This window comes from Eumetopias jubatus, unplaced genomic scaffold, assembly GCF_037043125.1.
Source record: "Eumetopias jubatus isolate StellerSeaLion01/CBP00866 unplaced genomic scaffold, mEumJub1_p1.0 scaffold_10, whole genome shotgun sequence".
NCBI lineage: Eukaryota > Metazoa > Chordata > Mammalia > Carnivora > Otariidae > Eumetopias > Eumetopias jubatus.
The window spans coordinates 50,533,223-50,549,512 of record NW_028274816.1 but is presented as its reverse complement, the minus strand read 5'-3'; the positions used below and the strand labels follow the sequence as shown (position 1 = coordinate 50,549,512).

Below are 16,290 nucleotides of genomic sequence, written 5' to 3'. Positions count from 1 at the left end.
AATTCTGCCCCTGACCTGATCCCCACTCCCAGCCCGGGGCGAAACTGCCCATCTAGGTACAGGCCCAAATTCAGGCCTGACTCGCGGGGCCGGAGGAACACGCTGGCTGCACCAACAGAGAGAGTCAAGGTTCAGACTTGGGCTTTTCTTCTAGACCACGCTCTTTCCTAGGCCCTGCCCACAGGTCCCGGGTCGTTAGCCAGGCCCGCCAAGCCCCACCCACGGCCCCGCCCAGAGTCAAGGCGTCTTGAGTCCAGGCCCCACTCTAGACCCCAAATTCTGACCCTGGCCCCGCCTCTAGGCTCAAGATTTAAGCACCAGGTCCTGCCCCAGATCCAAGTTTCCATTCTAAGCCTCGCGTTAAACTCCAGGCTTCACCCAGGCCCCGCCCAGAGACCCAAGGTTCCTCCTCAGACCCCGCCCCCAGATCCAAGGCCCGCCCCTTGCCCCGCCCAGAGACCCACGCTTCAGCCACTCCCCGGTGAGACCCCTCCAGCCCCAGCCACCTGCTCCAGGTGGTAGAGCACCGCTGACACTTCCTGGACTCTGCGCACGATTTTCTCGGGGTCGTCGGCGTCCTCCTCGCGGCCCGGGAGGCCCCGGTACAGGGCCATCTGCCAGCGCAAAGAAGGGGAGCCTTCGACCTGAGGGGCGGAAGGACAGGCGGCCTGCGTGAGGGCCCCTCCCCAGCCGGGCCCCTCCGCGCGCGCGAGGTGGGCTTCTCTGGCTGCCCTCGCCCCCCTTTCGGTGCTGTGCCGACTCACTGGGTGAGTACAAGTTAAGGTCTATTTTTTTGTTTGACACAGGGAGAGAGGGAACGAACGCAAGCAGGGGGAATGGGAGTGGGAGAAGCAGGCTTCCCGCCGAGCAGGGAGCCCGATGCAGGGCTCCATCCCAGAACCTCGGGACCACGACCCGAGCCGAAGGCAGACGCCCAACGACTGAGCCACCCAGACTTCAATGCCTGGTACAGAGTAAGTGTACTTGGCTATCAACAGTTGCTATTATCCTAACATGCCCCTTTTGCTTGCAGATTAAGGAAGTTACCTTTCCCTGAAGGTGAAGGTTGTTTTGCAGATATTCCCGGACCTCCTCGTCTGTGTCTTTCTGGGGAGACATGGCCAGGCTGGGTCACTCAGCATCCTCTTTAACCCACATCCCTTTCCCCTCCAGGCCCATCGCCCCAGCAGCTGGTGTGTGTGGGGGGGTGGATTCTGGGAGAAACTGAAAGGGGGTCCAAAGGTCAGGAATGGTCGGAAGGGAGTCCTAGAGGCCACAGACGCACCTTGAAGAGACAGTAAGGATGATAGGGGCCTTGGGGTGTGAGAGTAGGTAGGGAGTGATGAGAGAATGCTCTCGAAGGTCAAATAAGGCCACCGGTGGATGACTGGGGGGTCACAGGAGGGTCAAAGTGGGGCTGGGAGTTGGGCAGGGAGTTTTTGAAGATCAGAGGAGGAGAGGGGGTTATAAGGGAAATGGCAAGATCAGCAGAGGTCATGAGGGATCAGGCAGATCAAGTCACGGATGGGATTTCTGTAGAGGCCAAAGGAGGGGAGAGTAGGGGGGATTCCTTAGATCCCCAGGAGAGAGGGACCCTCAAAGACCAAGTCGAGGGGTCGGGGGGCCCTGGATGGCTCTTTGGGTTCTTGGCAAGACTCAACAGGTCCTAGGAGGAGCTTGAGGTCCTGAAGGAAGGAGTCTTCAGAGTTCCAGGAAAGGGGATATTTGTGATACCAGGGGGAGTCAGTGGTCTTCAAGGCCCCAGAGGGGTTAATAGGTTGTCAGGGAGCTTAGCAGGGTCCTGGGGGAGATTCTTATGATCCCTATGGTTGACAAGAATAGGGGTTGTTATCCCATACAGAGTAAATGGGATTCTGGGAGGCCTCCTTGGAGTTTCAGAGGGCTTAAGATGGTTCGGGGAAGGGGGTAGGATCAACTGATCTCAGGAATCCTGATGCATCAGAGGCTTGGGTGTGGTTCTGGGGAAGGGGCCATTAGGATCCTGGGGGGCTACTTAGGATCACAGAGTGCTCACTGGTACCCAAGTCTTTGGGGACTCTGTTGGGTGTCAACAGAGTCCAGAGGGTGGGGCCACCAGGGCCCCAAGGGAAAGAGGTGATGAGCTGGAGAGCTCAGTGGGGACCCAGAAGTTCGGGGGAGAGCCAGTGGGATCATGGGGGACTCAGTGGGTCCCAAGGAGCTTTGGGAGGTCCTCAGAGGAGTCTCAGGGGGGCTCATGGTGTCTTGGTGGGGCCCTCAGGGTCCTAATAAGTTAGGCATGGTCCTGGGGGGGAGCAGTGTTCAGTAGGGTCCTTGAAGGCTCAATATGGTCCTTGGGCCCCAGGGGTCTTAATGATATTCCTGAGTATCAGTGGGGTTCCAGTTAGGGTCCTTAGGTCCCAGGGTTCTGGAAATATCCTGAGAGGGGTCCTCAGCATCCCGGGGGAAGGCTCAGGACATCCTAGGGCACCCCAGGAGTCCTCAGGGTCCTGGAGAAAGATTCATTAGGGTCCTAAGAGAGGGGTCTCAGTGGGATCTGGGGGTTCAGGAGGGTCCCAGGGGCTTGGTGGGGTGCAGGGTCAGGTGCGGGCAGGTTCCCATCATGCGGCGGTGCAGGCACCAGGGCATAGCGATTCTTGGCATGCGTGATGAGTTCCTGGTCCGTGGGTGCACACATGTTCAGGCCGATGGGCAGCATCTTCTTGAGTGTGGCCACAATCAGGGATGTCTGCACAGAGTACCGGTCCCCTCGGCGCTTCTTCTTGGTGCGTTCCTGGTCCGAGCCACCTGACTGTGGGGACAGGGGCTCAGCACCAGCCCAACTCCCAGCCCGGCCTCAGGCCCTGGCCCCGGCCTCTGCCACTGTCTACCCTCCAGCCCACGGCCTGGGTGCCAGGTGTCCCCTCCCCCATCTCAGGGCCTGCATCAGTTTCCACCCCAGGCCTTGCTGATCTTTCACCTCAGGCCCCCAGCCCTCACCCTAGATCGTGCTAGACCCAAGCCTCTATCTAGCCCAAATTCCCAACCTCTATCCCAGACCCTTCCAGATTTCCCCAAATTCCAAGCCTTTCTCAACCTCTGGCAGTCTCTTCCAGAATCCCCTAATGACCTCAGTACCACACCTCCCCAGCCCACAACACACATAACCCGACACTTTCTATCCCAGGAGTGAGTTCCCAAGAATGAAAGAAAGATGCAGAACCATAAAGAGTCTCAGGAGACAAAAGAAGTTGGAAGAAACAGAGAGACACGAGAGAAGGAGACGGACAAGAAGATGGAGAGGCAGAAGATGGAAGAGAGATCCAGAACGATCTGGAAGCAGAAACACGGGGCACGGAGTCCCACAGCCGTGTTCTGGAGCCTTGGGTGCAGACCCGGGGCCAAGGCCACCCCAGTCATGCCAAAGAGAAGCCCCAGTGACAAGCTTTGACAAGCCCCAGTGACAAGCTTCTGGCCACATCTACCCCGGCTCACAGTATGGAGCATGGCCCACGTATGTGCCAAGACTGCTGAGGCCGCACATGCAGCATCCCACTGGGTCCTCGCAGAGCCCTGGGGCCAGGAGCCACTGGGCAGATGCCGGTCGAGGCTCAAAAAATAAGACACTTGACTAAGGCCGCACAACCAACTGCCAAGAGTCAGGATCCAAATCCAAGTCTATCTGGTTCCAGAAACCAAGCCTTAAACCCTTCCATGCACATGCCTGGCCACCCCATTCCCATTCCCCGTGACCTCAGACCATAATGCTTTGAGAAAAGCTCAGAGGTGTGTTGTTGTTTTGTTTTTTTTTAAACAAAAGTTTAAAAAAAAAAGTTAAATTGCCAAAAGCTGAGCGTTGGGAAGAGAATGGATGGGGGCGGGGATGGAGGGAGAGAAAAAGGCTGGGGGCTGGGAGCCAAGGATGAGGGGTGGGGAACGGGGGCAGGGGTTTTCCAGAGAGGATGCAGAAGCTGGGGTGAGGGGGGGAGAAAAGGGTATTAAGCCAAGAGGCATGCGGAAGGTCCCAGACATGGGGCTGACCTGTACATCTCCCGCCTGCTTCATCAGGTTGCAGACAGAGACAAGAAGGGTTACCCTGGTCCCTCAGAGAACCCCGGGCCCGAGTCCAAGTGCGCCCTACCCCAGGTCCCCTGACCCAGCCTGACACGCATCCCCTAGCTGGGCATTTCCAGACTCTGACTTGGGGTGGGTGGGCTTGTTCTTTAGGACCCTGAAGAGGGCAGTTCTGAGGAGTATAAGGGGAGAGGAGCCGGAGGATATGGGATAATGGAGATAGGAGGAAAGACGCGGGAGAGGAGGACATTGGGGAGGAGGAAGATGGAGGAGGAGGAAGGTGGGAGAGGAGGGAAATGAGAGAGAGTGGGGAGGAGGGACATGGGGAGGAGGGAGATGGGGAGGAGGGACATGGGGCGGAGAGATGGGGGAGAGGGAGAGGAAGGAGATGGGGAGGAAGGAGGAGGGACACGGGGAGGAGGGACATGGGGAGGAGGGAGAGGAAGGAGTTGGGGAGGAAGGAGGGACATGGGGAGAAGGGACATGGGGAGGAGGGACATGGGGAGGAGGGACATGGGGAGGAGAGATGGGGAAGAGGGAGAGGAAGGAGATGGGGAGGAAGGAGGAGGGACATGGGGAGGAGGGACATGGGGAGGAGGGACATGGGGCGGAGAGATGGGGAAGAGGGAGAGGAAGGAGATGGGGAGGAAGGAGGAGGGACATGGGGAGGAGGGACATGGGGAGGAGGGACATGGGGCGGAGAGATGGGGAAGAGGGAGAGGAAGGAGATGGGGAGGAAGGAGGAGGGACACGGGGAGGAGGGACATGGGGCGGAGAGATGGGGAAGAGGGAGAGGAAGGAGATGGGGATAAGGGAAAAGAGTGATGGGGAGGCAGGATGTAGTGACAGCTGCAGGGAATGTGACCAGGACAGGGCAGGCTGGCTGGGTGCCGGGGTCAGGCAGGAAGGCCTGGAGGGTGCTCCCACCCTCCCTGCTAAGTCCTCTCGGAGCAAAGCACTCACCTTGGCCATTTTGCTCTTGTTGTCAGCAGTCAGAAATGACATGTTGTTGATCTCATTCTGGACCACAAAGTTCTGCTCCTCACGCTTAAAGTTCTGGTGGGGGAGGCAGTGTCGGGATCAGTGGCGGCGGCGAGGGTCCCGGCAAGGAGGGGCAGAGTGGGCGGGAACTCACATGGGACTTGGACCAGTAGATGAAGATCTCGCCCACCATCCTGAACAGCTCCTCGGCGCTGGGATTGGGCTCCGTCAGCCAGTGCGCCCTGGGTGGGCAGGAAGGGGGCCAGTGAGGGATGGGGGCGGGACCCCCAGGAGAGAATGACTCACAGAGAGCTCTCAAGGGGAGGGGACCCTCCGACGGGAGGGGAGGGGTGGAGTTTTCCAGAGTAATCTGGCCATTTGGATGATCTGAAAATCTTAACCATTCCTTGAAAGAATGGATTCTTCTATCTCTACCCTTCTCATGGAAGTGTAACATAAAGCGCCAACTTGATGAACGCGCACAAAGCAAACACTCTTGCGTAGAGAAACAGAACCTTTCCAGAACCCGGAAGTATCTTCGCGCCCCTCCCAGCCACTCTTCTTTCCCTCCCCTTAGGTGACCCTCCTCCTGAACATGAATTATTTTTGTCCGTTCTCGAATGTTACAGAAATAGATGATAGAATATGTACTCCGTTTCGAATTTTCCTGGCTTCTTTCAACCTGATGTTTGTTGAGATCCACCCACGTTGTTGTGTGTTGCAAGGATTAGCTCATTCTCGTTGCCATGTAGTATTCCGCTGTGTGAACGCACCACAATTTACTTGTTCAAGCTCTTTGACCCAGCGCTCCGCCTCCTGGGCACCTACCCTATAGCAATACCCACCCCCTGAGCACAGCAATGGGTGTGCATGGATGTATCCAGCATGCGCACCACTGCTTCCCATGTCTGCTCCCGTGACAGACATAGCTAATCAATCACAGCCCCCTTTCTTACGAAGCCCTGATGCAACCTTAAAATCTTCTCCACCAGGATGGAACTTGGAGTTGAAACTTATTCACTACCCCCGGATTTGGCTGCCCCTAGGAGTTAATAATTCTTTAAATAGTGCTTCTGATTTTAGGGAGATGTTGGCAATCAGTGGATACCTGTTCTTGCTTTTATTAAGGACCTGTTTCTGAGGGAAACCAGGCTGGCTGGATCTGGACTGTCTCCCCTTCCTCTCAGTGATGGAGGAAGACCCGACCGTTGGGCCCCATCCACCCAGTCCTGGAGACAGTGCTGGGGGCAAAGCGGGGCTCCTTATGGCCGACACGGTAGCCTCCCAGGGGCTCCGACTCAGCAGGTGTAAAGGAGCAGAAGGGGAGCAGATACCAGCAGGCTGGATTTTGTGGGGAGTGGTCAGAAGGCTGGGTGGGCTCAGGTGAGAATCAGAAAAAATTAATAGTCACACAAAAGGTGGGGGGCTCCGCTGGGGTTCAGGGAAGCGGGAGGTCAGGCTGACTGTGCACGGGGACGGCTGGGCACCTGCTGACCTGTTGTTGTCCACGTAGCGGATGAGCAGTGGGTAGAGGGCGTACAGGTCCCGGCAGAGCACAGAGAACTCGTCCCGCACCAGGACCTCGCCCTCCTCAGCTTCGGCCTTGGCCTCCAGGCGCAGCTGTTCCTCCTCGGCCACCACCTTCCCGGCCCGCTTGCGCAGGCGCCCGATGGTGGGGATGAAGTGTGAATGCAGGAGCTCAGGCCGGGCCCGGCTCACAATGGGCTGGGCGAACACTGCAGGAGCAAAAGGGGGGTGCGGGGGACTTGCTGCTCGCCAGCCTCTAACTCCGGCACCTGACCTATGACCTTTGATCTCACTCCTGCCCTCTGCTCCCAGCCCATGATTCCTGACCTGTACCTCTGACCCAGCAGCTCTCGTGGACCCCAGCCTGACCCTGCCTTCTGACCTTAACTTCTACCTCTGATCCCATTCCTGACCTCAGGCCCTGACCTCTGACACAGCCCCTGATCCAGTCCCAACCATATCCCTTGACCTGGACCTGTGACCCCCAACCTGACAGAAGCCCCTGACCTCTGACCCCAACAACTGAATCATAACCCGATACCTTGCCCTAGCCCATGACCTCTCACCCCAGTCTTTAACCCCTGACCTAGCCCAGACCCAGACCCCTATGTCACTACATGATTTCTGTGACCCCTCTGGAGTAAGGTTTCTTACTCCAGTCTCTGACTTCTGCCCCCAATCTCTAGCTTGACCCAATTTCTGAAACGGAACTTCTGAGCCAGGGATCCCAGCCCTTTAAAGACTCATTTCTTGACCTCTAACCTACAACCCCATCCATAGCAGAGACCCTGATGCTTGACCTGGTTCTCTGACCCTTTGTATAAGGAACCCATGCCTCTGACCCAGCTCCTCACCCTCTCCAACATTCCAGAAATTCAGAATCCAGCCTGGAAGACTCCCAGGACCCATCCATCTAACCCCAGACCCTATGAGCCTGAGATTCTGACCCCTTGCGATGACCCCTGGCCTTCTGACCCTGAGCAAACCTAGACTCCAACTCCTCCCAACTCCCAGGAAACCAGGGGCCCCGGGATCTCCCTCTCAGACCATCAGATCAAAGGGCCCGAGTTCCAGGACACTGGCCCCAGCCCTCAGAGGCCCGATGCCGGCCCCCCAGACCCACCTGCAAGCCGCTTCATCCACGATGCCTCGTCAATGCCCAGGTTGTTGACGATGATTCGCAGGATATTCCCCAGCAGGGAGTTAAGGTGGTCGGAGGTGACCGCCGTGCAGGGCGGGGGGGCCCCAGCGGGCAGGGCAGGTGGGGGCGCCTCAGGCCCACGCTCCCACCAGCGGGGCAGGTAGCTGCACAGCATGGGCAGTGTGATCTCGATGACGTGTGGCATCTCTGTATAGCGGGCCCCCGACTCGGCCAGCCCCCCGATGTCTGCCATGAGCCGCTCTAGCACCGGGATGTCAGGACACATCTCCTCCACGCTGTTGGGGAGCCCCAGGACTGGGGTGTGGGGAGGAGTCAGGGCACTCCAACCCATCGCCCCCAGACCTCAGTGTCCACCCCACCAACCCAGGCCCCCCCACAAGCTCCGGAGTGCCCCCAACCTGGGGAATCCTCAGCCCTCAGAGCCCAGATTGGACCATACTGCCCCCAAAGCGGCCCTCCACCCTCCCCCGGGCCCTGTGCTGGGGAGAACGTCAGGCCGGACAGCTGCCCCAGAGCCACACCACTTACTGGCCCGCTCCCGGGGAGACTTGGTCGTGTACACCGAGCAGGCGTTATACTCGTTCAGCTGAGGCTCCAGGAACGCCACTGGCATAGCGGCTGCCAGGCGGGCCAGGCACTCCCCGAGGGCCGGCCGCAGCCTGGAAGAGGGGGCTACTTAGCTCCCACACCCCCCCACCCGCCTGCTCCAGGGTCCCAGCCTCTGTCCCTGCAGCAGTGCCTCTCCCCAGAACTCTCCCGAGCAGAGCTGTCATCCACCGAGGGCACCAGTGTAGCCTTGTCCCTGGGTTTCTTAAGTGCCCTCTTGCTCCAGCCGGTGATCCCAGCTCAGGAGAGCCCACCCACATGGCCACCGCCCGGGGGAGCCCTCCCCGGTGCCCCCAGCTTGCTGTGGCTCCCGTGTACCACCCCCGTTTCTGTGGGCCCCCTGCCAGAGCAAGCTCGTTCCCCCGTGGGGAGCACCGGCCATCCTGGGCAGCCAGTGCCTGGGGCCGATGTGACCACTGAGCCCTAGGCAGCCACTTCCTTCACTGGCCTTCCCCCGAGCGCCCTCACGTGGCCGCCCCGCTGAACTGCAGCTGCCGCCAAGCACGTCCTTTGTTGAAGCCTTTGAACAATCTCTCCTTCTCTTCACTCACCCCCATCTTCTCCTGCTCCCTCCTTTCCCTGAGCCCTCCCCGTCCCCCACCCCACACAGTGCCCACCCCAGCCTCAAACTACGGCTCTCTCTCCTTACTTTTCCACGTAACTGTTCTTGGTGGTTCCCAGAGAGTAGATACTGCACAGCGTTCGGTAGCAAGAGACCTGGACATCATCCACTGAGGGAGAGAGGGAGGGCGAGGGTTGGGGAGGCACCCACCGTACCAGTGCTACCCTGCCCTCCTCCCTCGTCTCCAAATACTGGGTAAGAGCAGGGCTGTGGAGCCAGCCTGCCATTTACCAGTTTTGTGACTTGAGCAAGTACTAACACTCTTTGGACTCAGTTTCCTTATCTGTAAATGGGGATAACTGTAGTACCTTCCTCGTGGGGTGGTTGTGAGGATCAAAAGGGTTAATGCTTGGAAACCAACTGGAACATGCACACAGCAGGCACTCAATAAAGGCTAGTTGTTCCTTCCTTAGAGAGGAGTCATGGGTCTTTTTGATGATAGTGATAAATACTCTTTCCAGAAAAATGCAAACAAACATCCAATCCTGACTAAAATTTGAGGTCCTCCACCATCCCCCACCCACCCCCGCCGCTGGAAGGCCACATTAGGAACCTCAACCACTTCACAATTGTCATGAGACAAAAAGAGAGCAAGGGGCAGATTCTGAATGGAAGAGACTACGCGGACATAACCACCAAACGCAACGAGAGAAACCTGGCTGGATTCTGAATTTTTTTTTTTAATCAAAGACATTTTAAGGGTAACGAGGAAAATTTAATACAGTCAGGGTACATGGTGATAATGACATTGTGACTACATGGCAGAGGTTCTGATTCTAGGGACGTGCAGACTCAGTATTTAGGGATGGGGTGTCACAGTGTGTGCAACTCCCATTCAAAAAGTTCAACAAAAAAGTTTATAAATACTTTCACCCCTAAAGTGAAAGGCTAAGCAAATGGGCAAATTGTTAACAGTCCTCTTCTTCTGACTTTTCCTGGACACTTGAAAATTTTCTAAACAAAATGTGGGGGTGGGGGAAGAACCCCATCCAAGCATGACCTATCTTCCTTTTATCAAGAGGTTCCAATTTCAAATAAACAGTGGGCTGAGACATGGCCCCACTATCCGCCACTGCCCCCAGCCCATCGGCCCTCCAGCCCGTCCTGGGCACCTTACGGGGTATTCCCTGGGCCCCTCGCAACCACCAAATCCCCGACTGACCTCAGCATCTACCCCAAACTTGTTATTTCTTCCAACCCGTGTCTCCTGGAAGGCCCACCATCTGTGGGTCCTGGGCCAGGGCCTTGGGCCTCACTCTGGCTGCCTCCCTGCCAAGCCGATCCCCTCGGCCTCCTGAGCGTCTGTCCCATCAGCTCCACCTGTCCTTCCCCGCACTGCTCCACCACAGTCCGGGTGACCTCTGGTAAGGCTCGTGCTTTTGAGTACCTGACTCCCCACTGGGTGTAGCGTCTTGCCCCTGTCTCATTAACAAAGGCACGTTGCTCACTATTATGTCCCTTTGGTAGCATCAACACGGCACACACTACTAACGGACTCCCAATACCTGCTCTTAACGTTTTTCTGCTCTTTTCTTCTCCCTAGTAATAGACCTACAATATTTAGCTGGACACACGACCTCCCAGAATAAAGGCCACTTCCCCAGCCTCCCTTGCAGTGGCATGAGGCCACACGCTAAATCCTGGCCAACCAGATGGATGTCAGCAGGAGCGATGCAGACCGCTTCTACGGCGTTCCTTTAAAAGAACTGCAATGCCCTCCTCTTTGATTCTTCTCTCCTCCTACAGGCTAGAGTGAGGATGTAGGTGTGCCATCCTGGACCACACGGGAAAAGGCAGTATTTCCAAGATGGCAGAGTACCAAGGTGAAGGACACCTGGGCTTCTGACGTGAGGAGCCACTTACAACTAGACGGTTACATGAGAAAGAAATACCCTTCCCTCCTGTTTTAAGCTACGGTGATTTAGGGTCTTTTTGTTAGAGCGGCTGAACTCGTACCCTCACTGACTCATTCTGTTACCTACCAATTCAATGAATGCACCCTGGGCTCAGAGCAATGAATCCACGCACACAAACACCTGGGGGCTCTGTCAGGCGCATGGGGACGTCTGGTGTTGGCCTAATCAGCCCCCCCACCCCTGCCCGCGGGGCCAGGGGCCCTTACGGATGACGTCGTCTCCGAACTGGTGCTGGGCGATGTGCTGGAAGAGCGTGGTAAGGACAGGCAGCAGGGCCACGGTGGTGTAGGTGAGGTTCTGGCCCACGCCCTTCACCTGCGTGCGCGCCTGGGACACCTTGCCCAGGCGCAGGTTCTCCACCATCTTCTCGATGTCCTCCGACGCACTCTCGAAGAAGGAGCGGAGGCCAGCCTTCACGATCTCAGGGCCTGACTTCATCACCGTCCTAGGAGGGAAGGCGGGGCGCGCCAGTTCTAGAAGCGGAGATTCTAGATTTCAGAGAGCCGAGGAGAACAGGGGCGGGAGTGGGCACCCCGCCCCATACCTGGCATCCAGGGAGCGGGCCAGGATGTGAAGACAGTTGACCACAGCTGGAGCATCTGTCCCTGGGAAAGGAAGACGGGCCAGGGTGAAGGAAGGGCCAAGAGGGCAGTGCCTTCCTCTACCTCCACCTCAGCCCCAGCGCCCCCTCCACCTGGACCCCTGTCCTTCCCCAAACCCGCTCTGCCTGTGCCTCCGCCACCCCAGCCTGGACCCCTCGGGCCATCACGGCCTGGGGATGAGTCTGTGTCCCTACTGGCCTGGGGGCTCCATGAGGGCAGGGCCCAGGGCTGTCCCAGTCACAGCCCTGTCCCCAGGATGACCTCGCCCGTGCCCAGGTGCGGAGGGAGAACACAGTGAGGACTGCTCAGATCAAGGCCTGAACCGGGAGCTCTTTCTTCAGGGTGGGGCTGGCGATTGCAGGGAGAGAGGGAAGATTCGGGAGAAGAGCTGGGGGAGCAGAGCTACTTACCAAAGAGAGAGACTCGGTGACGGACAAGAGCGGCAAGCTTGCAGAAGAGGCTGAGGAAAGAAGGGGACCGAACGACGGGGAAAACAGGTAGTGAGGCTATCGAGGGACAAGGACAGCAGTGACGCAGTCAGAGGGACAGCGACAGAGGAGCAGGAGGGCGTAGGATGCCGGGGAAGAAAACGAAGGGGAGAGGAAGGGCGGGGAGGGTGCAGGGAGATGAGCAAGCTTGAGAGTCACGGGCAGAAATGTGCGTGCTGGGGGCTGGGGAGGCTGGTCTGCCTTTCTGCCTCGGTGGCCAATTCACCCCGTTTGCCTGAAAGTCCCATGTCCTGGGAAACCCGTCGGGCCTGGACACAACAGGACAGCTGGTCACCCTCACCCTTCAGCTCCCTCTGCAGGTGGTTAGTGCCCAACGCCCAGCACAGAGCCCCCAAGGTCCAAGGTTGGGTGGAGAGGGTCCAGGATTACAATCCTGTGAAGTCAGGGCGCTGGGTCAGAGGTCACAGGGTAGCCCACCTGGTGATCATTTCCTTCTCCTTGTTGGAGGCATGGCCACCACTGCCCAGCACTTTGGCTGGTGTGGACAGGAAATAGAGGCAGTGGTTGGTGAAGTACTGGTTGATCAAAGGGAGCAGGATCTGGGGGGTGGGGTGGGGAAGAGATGAGGGGGACTGGGTGAAGGGTAGGGGAGTCTACCCAGTCCCCAGTCCCCTCCAGCTTCTGAGCCCACCCCTCACCTTGGCAAAGAACTTAATCTCCTGTTCGTGTGGGGACTTTTCCACTCGTCCACTGCTGACCACAGCCTCTGGTGGAGGAGGGAAAACAGGGGTCATGTTGGGTTCAAGGCTGGGGAACTCGGGGTGTTCCAATGGGGGGGTGAACTCTGGGGCAAAGGTAGGAAAAGTTGAGAGATTAATTCTTGGTATAAAGTCACCTCTGCTGGCTTCAAGGTGAACCTCTCTCCCCTATCTCTCATCTGATCCCTCCCTAACTCCTTGATCAAACCCTTCCTGAGGCTGAAAATGGGGAGGAGGATAAACTGGGATGGGGTAAGGCCGTGGGACATCCCCTTCCTCATAGGCCCTTTTCTCCCTGAACTTTGATACTTGGCACTGAATCAATTTGGAATGAACAAATGCATGAAACAAGAAGTCAGTGTAGACAGATTCGAATTGATTTTAGAGCAGAAATCAATTTCAGACAATAGTAATGGTGACAGTACTAATTAATACTACTAAAATTATAATGCTGACTCCCATTATTAAACACTGGCTATGTCACCGGCACTGCGAGAAATGTGCTTGTACAATTGCCTCCCAACTTGGAGGTCTGTATAGTTGGTCCCTCTCCTTCCTATTATAGATGGGGGAGCTGAGGTGAAGTAACTCAGTCCAGGTCACCCAGCAAGCAAGGGACAGAACTGGGGCCGGTTATGGTGGACAGATGGGGAAACTGAGGCACAGGTGGGGCTTGAGGAGAGATGTGTGAGAGTGAGTCCTGCTGCGCCACTCATCTGAGGGCGTCCGGGGGTCCTGGGTGGCTCCCCGGGGGAAGCTGGGAGGGATTCTACGGGCCAACTGTGATTCTTAGCGGGACGTATGAGGCATGTCCAGGGCATACCAACAGCCTCCGCCCTCAAAAGAGATCCAGGATCTGCCCAGTCCTCACCCTCTATGCCCCTATGCCCACAGTCTGTCCCCAGTGCGGCCAACGGGAGTCTGTGAACACCTGAGGCAGGTCACAGCCCTCTCCTGCTCAGAACCCTTCCATGGTGCCATTCCACTCAGGGTAAAAAGCCACCGTCTTCCCCATGCCTGCAAAGCCCTACATGATCGGCCCTGTCATGTCTCTGCCCCCAGCTCCTCGCCCTCTCTCCCTCAGTCACTCTGCTTTGGCTGCACTTGGGCCTCCTGTTACACCAGGGACCTCTCAGAGCTTTCGCACTGGCTGTTCCTCTGCCTGGAATACTGTCCTCACACCAGCTCCCTCCCAGCTCCTTCAAGGCCTTCTTGAATACTTTATTTAAATTTTAACCGGGCCTACTTTCCCCCACTCCTAATCTTCCTTAGCTGGCTCAAGTGTATTCTTCTTCCCCAAACACTAACTGCCTTCTAAAAACCTGTTAACTGATGTTAATCGTCTGAATGCACCACAGGACTATAAATGCAGGAGGACAGGGATCTTTGTCTTGTTCATTGCCCTCAACACCCGGAACAGTGTTCTCAACACCTGGAACAGCCATCCGGCACAATAATGAGATGATGGGAGGGAAGGAGAAATGCATGAACTGGGGCCTTAGGTGAAACTGCACGTATGGCGTATGGTGGGCGCGCAGAGGGACTCCTTCATACCCAGGTGGGCGATAAACTCCTGGGAAATGTCCATCCAGCGCAGCAACTGCTGCAGGAAGCCAAAGGCGAACCGTTTCTCAATGGAAGACGTGTCCAGCTCCATGTCCTTAAGGCCTCTGCGTGGACAGGCAGAGAGGAGTCAGCCCACAGGAAGGCCCGCCCAGTCTCCCACTCCTCTCCAGTTCCCCTTCTGCTCCCCCAGGCCCTGACTCTGCAGGCCTCTGCCCCACCCCAGGTCCCCCTCAAGTTCCCGGATGTTCCCTGGCCCCGCCTCCCCTCTCCAGACCTCACCCCAGCCCCCCTCTCCTGTCCAGGCCTCGCCCTTCTAGCCCCTCCCCTCTCTGGCCTCGCCCCCTCCCAGGCCCCCCCCTTCCTCTCCTCTCTGGCCCCACCCCTGCTCTCCAGGCCCCACCCCTCTTAGCCTCCTCCCTTCTCTGGCCCTGCCCCGTTACCCCAGCCCAGCTTTTCCCAGTTTCTGCCTTGCTAGTTTCTCCCACATTCCCCGCCCCTCCCTGGCCAGGCTTGCAGCCCACGTGCCTGGTGACAGCATAGCCGTTCATCTGCAGGAACTTTAGCAGCTCCTGGGCCTTCTCTCGATCTCGTGCCTTCTCCTTGGCTGTGAGTGTGTCGTAGGGGACCAGCAGAGGGTGGGTCCCACCACCTGGAGCAGCAAAGACCAGAAATCAGAGGACTGGGGAGACCCAGGCCACTCTCAGTGAAGTGGTTCTTGCAGCTGAGGGCATGCATAATTATAGCAATAAAAACAGAGGTAAGAATAACCAACACATGGTTTTCAGATGATCGTCATATCCTCGCCACAACCCTATGGTAGTAGATGCTGTTATTATAGGGGCGGGGGGAGGGGCAGGGTGAAAGCAACTGTTCAAAGTCACACAATTCTAATCTAGACCTTATGACTCCGGAGCCTATGACTAGCGGACTTTGGTCTGAAGAGGGGTCTGTGCGGGGATGGGATGGGCGCCCTCACCCTTGGCCTCCAGCTCCTGTTTCTTCTTCCGCCCCCACGTATTGTGGTAATTTTCGGCCAGCTGTTCTGCCATGGCCTGGGAGTGGATGAGAGTCAGAGCCCAGACTCAGAAGATGTCCTCCCCAACCCCAACAATCACCTCCATGCCGCTAGATAAAAGATCAGGAGTCTCACCTGCAGTTCCCGGGACAGGGTAACTCCGCTGAGGTCGGGGGGCTGGGGGTTGTAGCCTTCTCGCGGATCATAAGTCTGGGAGGACAAGGGAGAGATGGGGGGGCTTGATGGGCTAGCAGGAAGCCGGGGCCCCAACACGGTTTACCCCCTCCACCTGGCCCTAGACCCCGGCTCTGCACCCGCTCCTTAAGGCCTCGTCTCTAAGCCACGCCCTCCTCTCCTCTGCCCTTTGCGGTTCTTCAGACCCAGGCCCACTCCTTTCCCAGGTCTCTCAGCCTTGTCCAGCACCTCGCTCCCGGCCTCCCGGATTCTGCGGAGCCCACCTCCCGCCCTTCTCCTCTCTCAACCCCACCTCCTGCCTGGCCCCGCCCCCTCCTGGCCCGGCTCCTTATTCTAGCCGCTCACCATCCCCATGACCCCCCTCCCCCCGCCCCCGCCTCCACCTGGGCACTTTGGGATATCTTCCGCGTTTTCTTCTTCTCCGTCTTCTCTTCCTCACCCTCCCTGGCCTTCTCTATCGTCCATTCCCAGGCAATCATGGCCTTCAAGGACTCCTTGATGGGCCAGCGGTAAATCTCTTTGTCCTGGGGTGGACAGAAAGGTGGGCAGTTGGTGGGATGGGACTGGAGGGGGGTGGCGGTAGGAGCCTTACTGGCTGGCCTCCAGGGTCTTAAGAAGGGGAAAGCCTCCACCAGGTGGCTAGGAGGAAGTGGTCCAGCTTGGATTTGAACCCAGGTCTCTTACAGTGCCTACCAAACAAACTCTCATCCCATTTTACACATGAGACTCAGAGAAATTAAGTTGTATGGTCAAGGAATCAAACCCCGTCTCTCTAACTCTTTCTAAGAGAAGGAACACGAGAAGTCCAGGGTCTAGGCGAGGCAAAGTCCAGGGATGA

General features: G+C 57.5%; 1 protein-coding gene across 1 annotated transcript in view; it reads right to left on the bottom strand.

Moving 5' to 3' along the window:
* The window catches only part of RYR1 (ryanodine receptor 1), a 108,446-nt gene that overhangs the window by 40,489 nt on the left and 51,667 nt on the right, over positions 1-16,290 (bottom strand). Inside the window, exons 55-73 of the mRNA XM_088026936.1 lie at positions 15,836-15,976; positions 15,393-15,467; positions 15,219-15,294; positions 14,768-14,891; positions 14,231-14,346; positions 12,617-12,684; positions 12,396-12,517; positions 11,880-11,929; positions 11,412-11,472; positions 11,074-11,312; positions 8,979-9,060; positions 8,252-8,382; positions 7,685-8,017; positions 6,530-6,770; positions 5,189-5,276; positions 5,017-5,109; positions 2,621-2,791; positions 1,048-1,107; positions 507-644 (exon numbers count right to left, since the gene is read on the bottom strand). Coding sequence (XP_087883062.1) covers positions 507-644; positions 1,048-1,107; positions 2,621-2,791; positions 5,017-5,109; positions 5,189-5,276; positions 6,530-6,770; positions 7,685-8,017; positions 8,252-8,382; positions 8,979-9,060; positions 11,074-11,312; positions 11,412-11,472; positions 11,880-11,929; positions 12,396-12,517; positions 12,617-12,684; positions 14,231-14,346; positions 14,768-14,891; positions 15,219-15,294; positions 15,393-15,467; positions 15,836-15,976 — 2,409 coding nt within the window. The remainder of the gene's footprint in view (positions 1-506; positions 645-1,047; positions 1,108-2,620; positions 2,792-5,016; positions 5,110-5,188; positions 5,277-6,529; positions 6,771-7,684; positions 8,018-8,251; positions 8,383-8,978; positions 9,061-11,073; positions 11,313-11,411; positions 11,473-11,879; positions 11,930-12,395; positions 12,518-12,616; positions 12,685-14,230; positions 14,347-14,767; positions 14,892-15,218; positions 15,295-15,392; positions 15,468-15,835; positions 15,977-16,290) is intronic.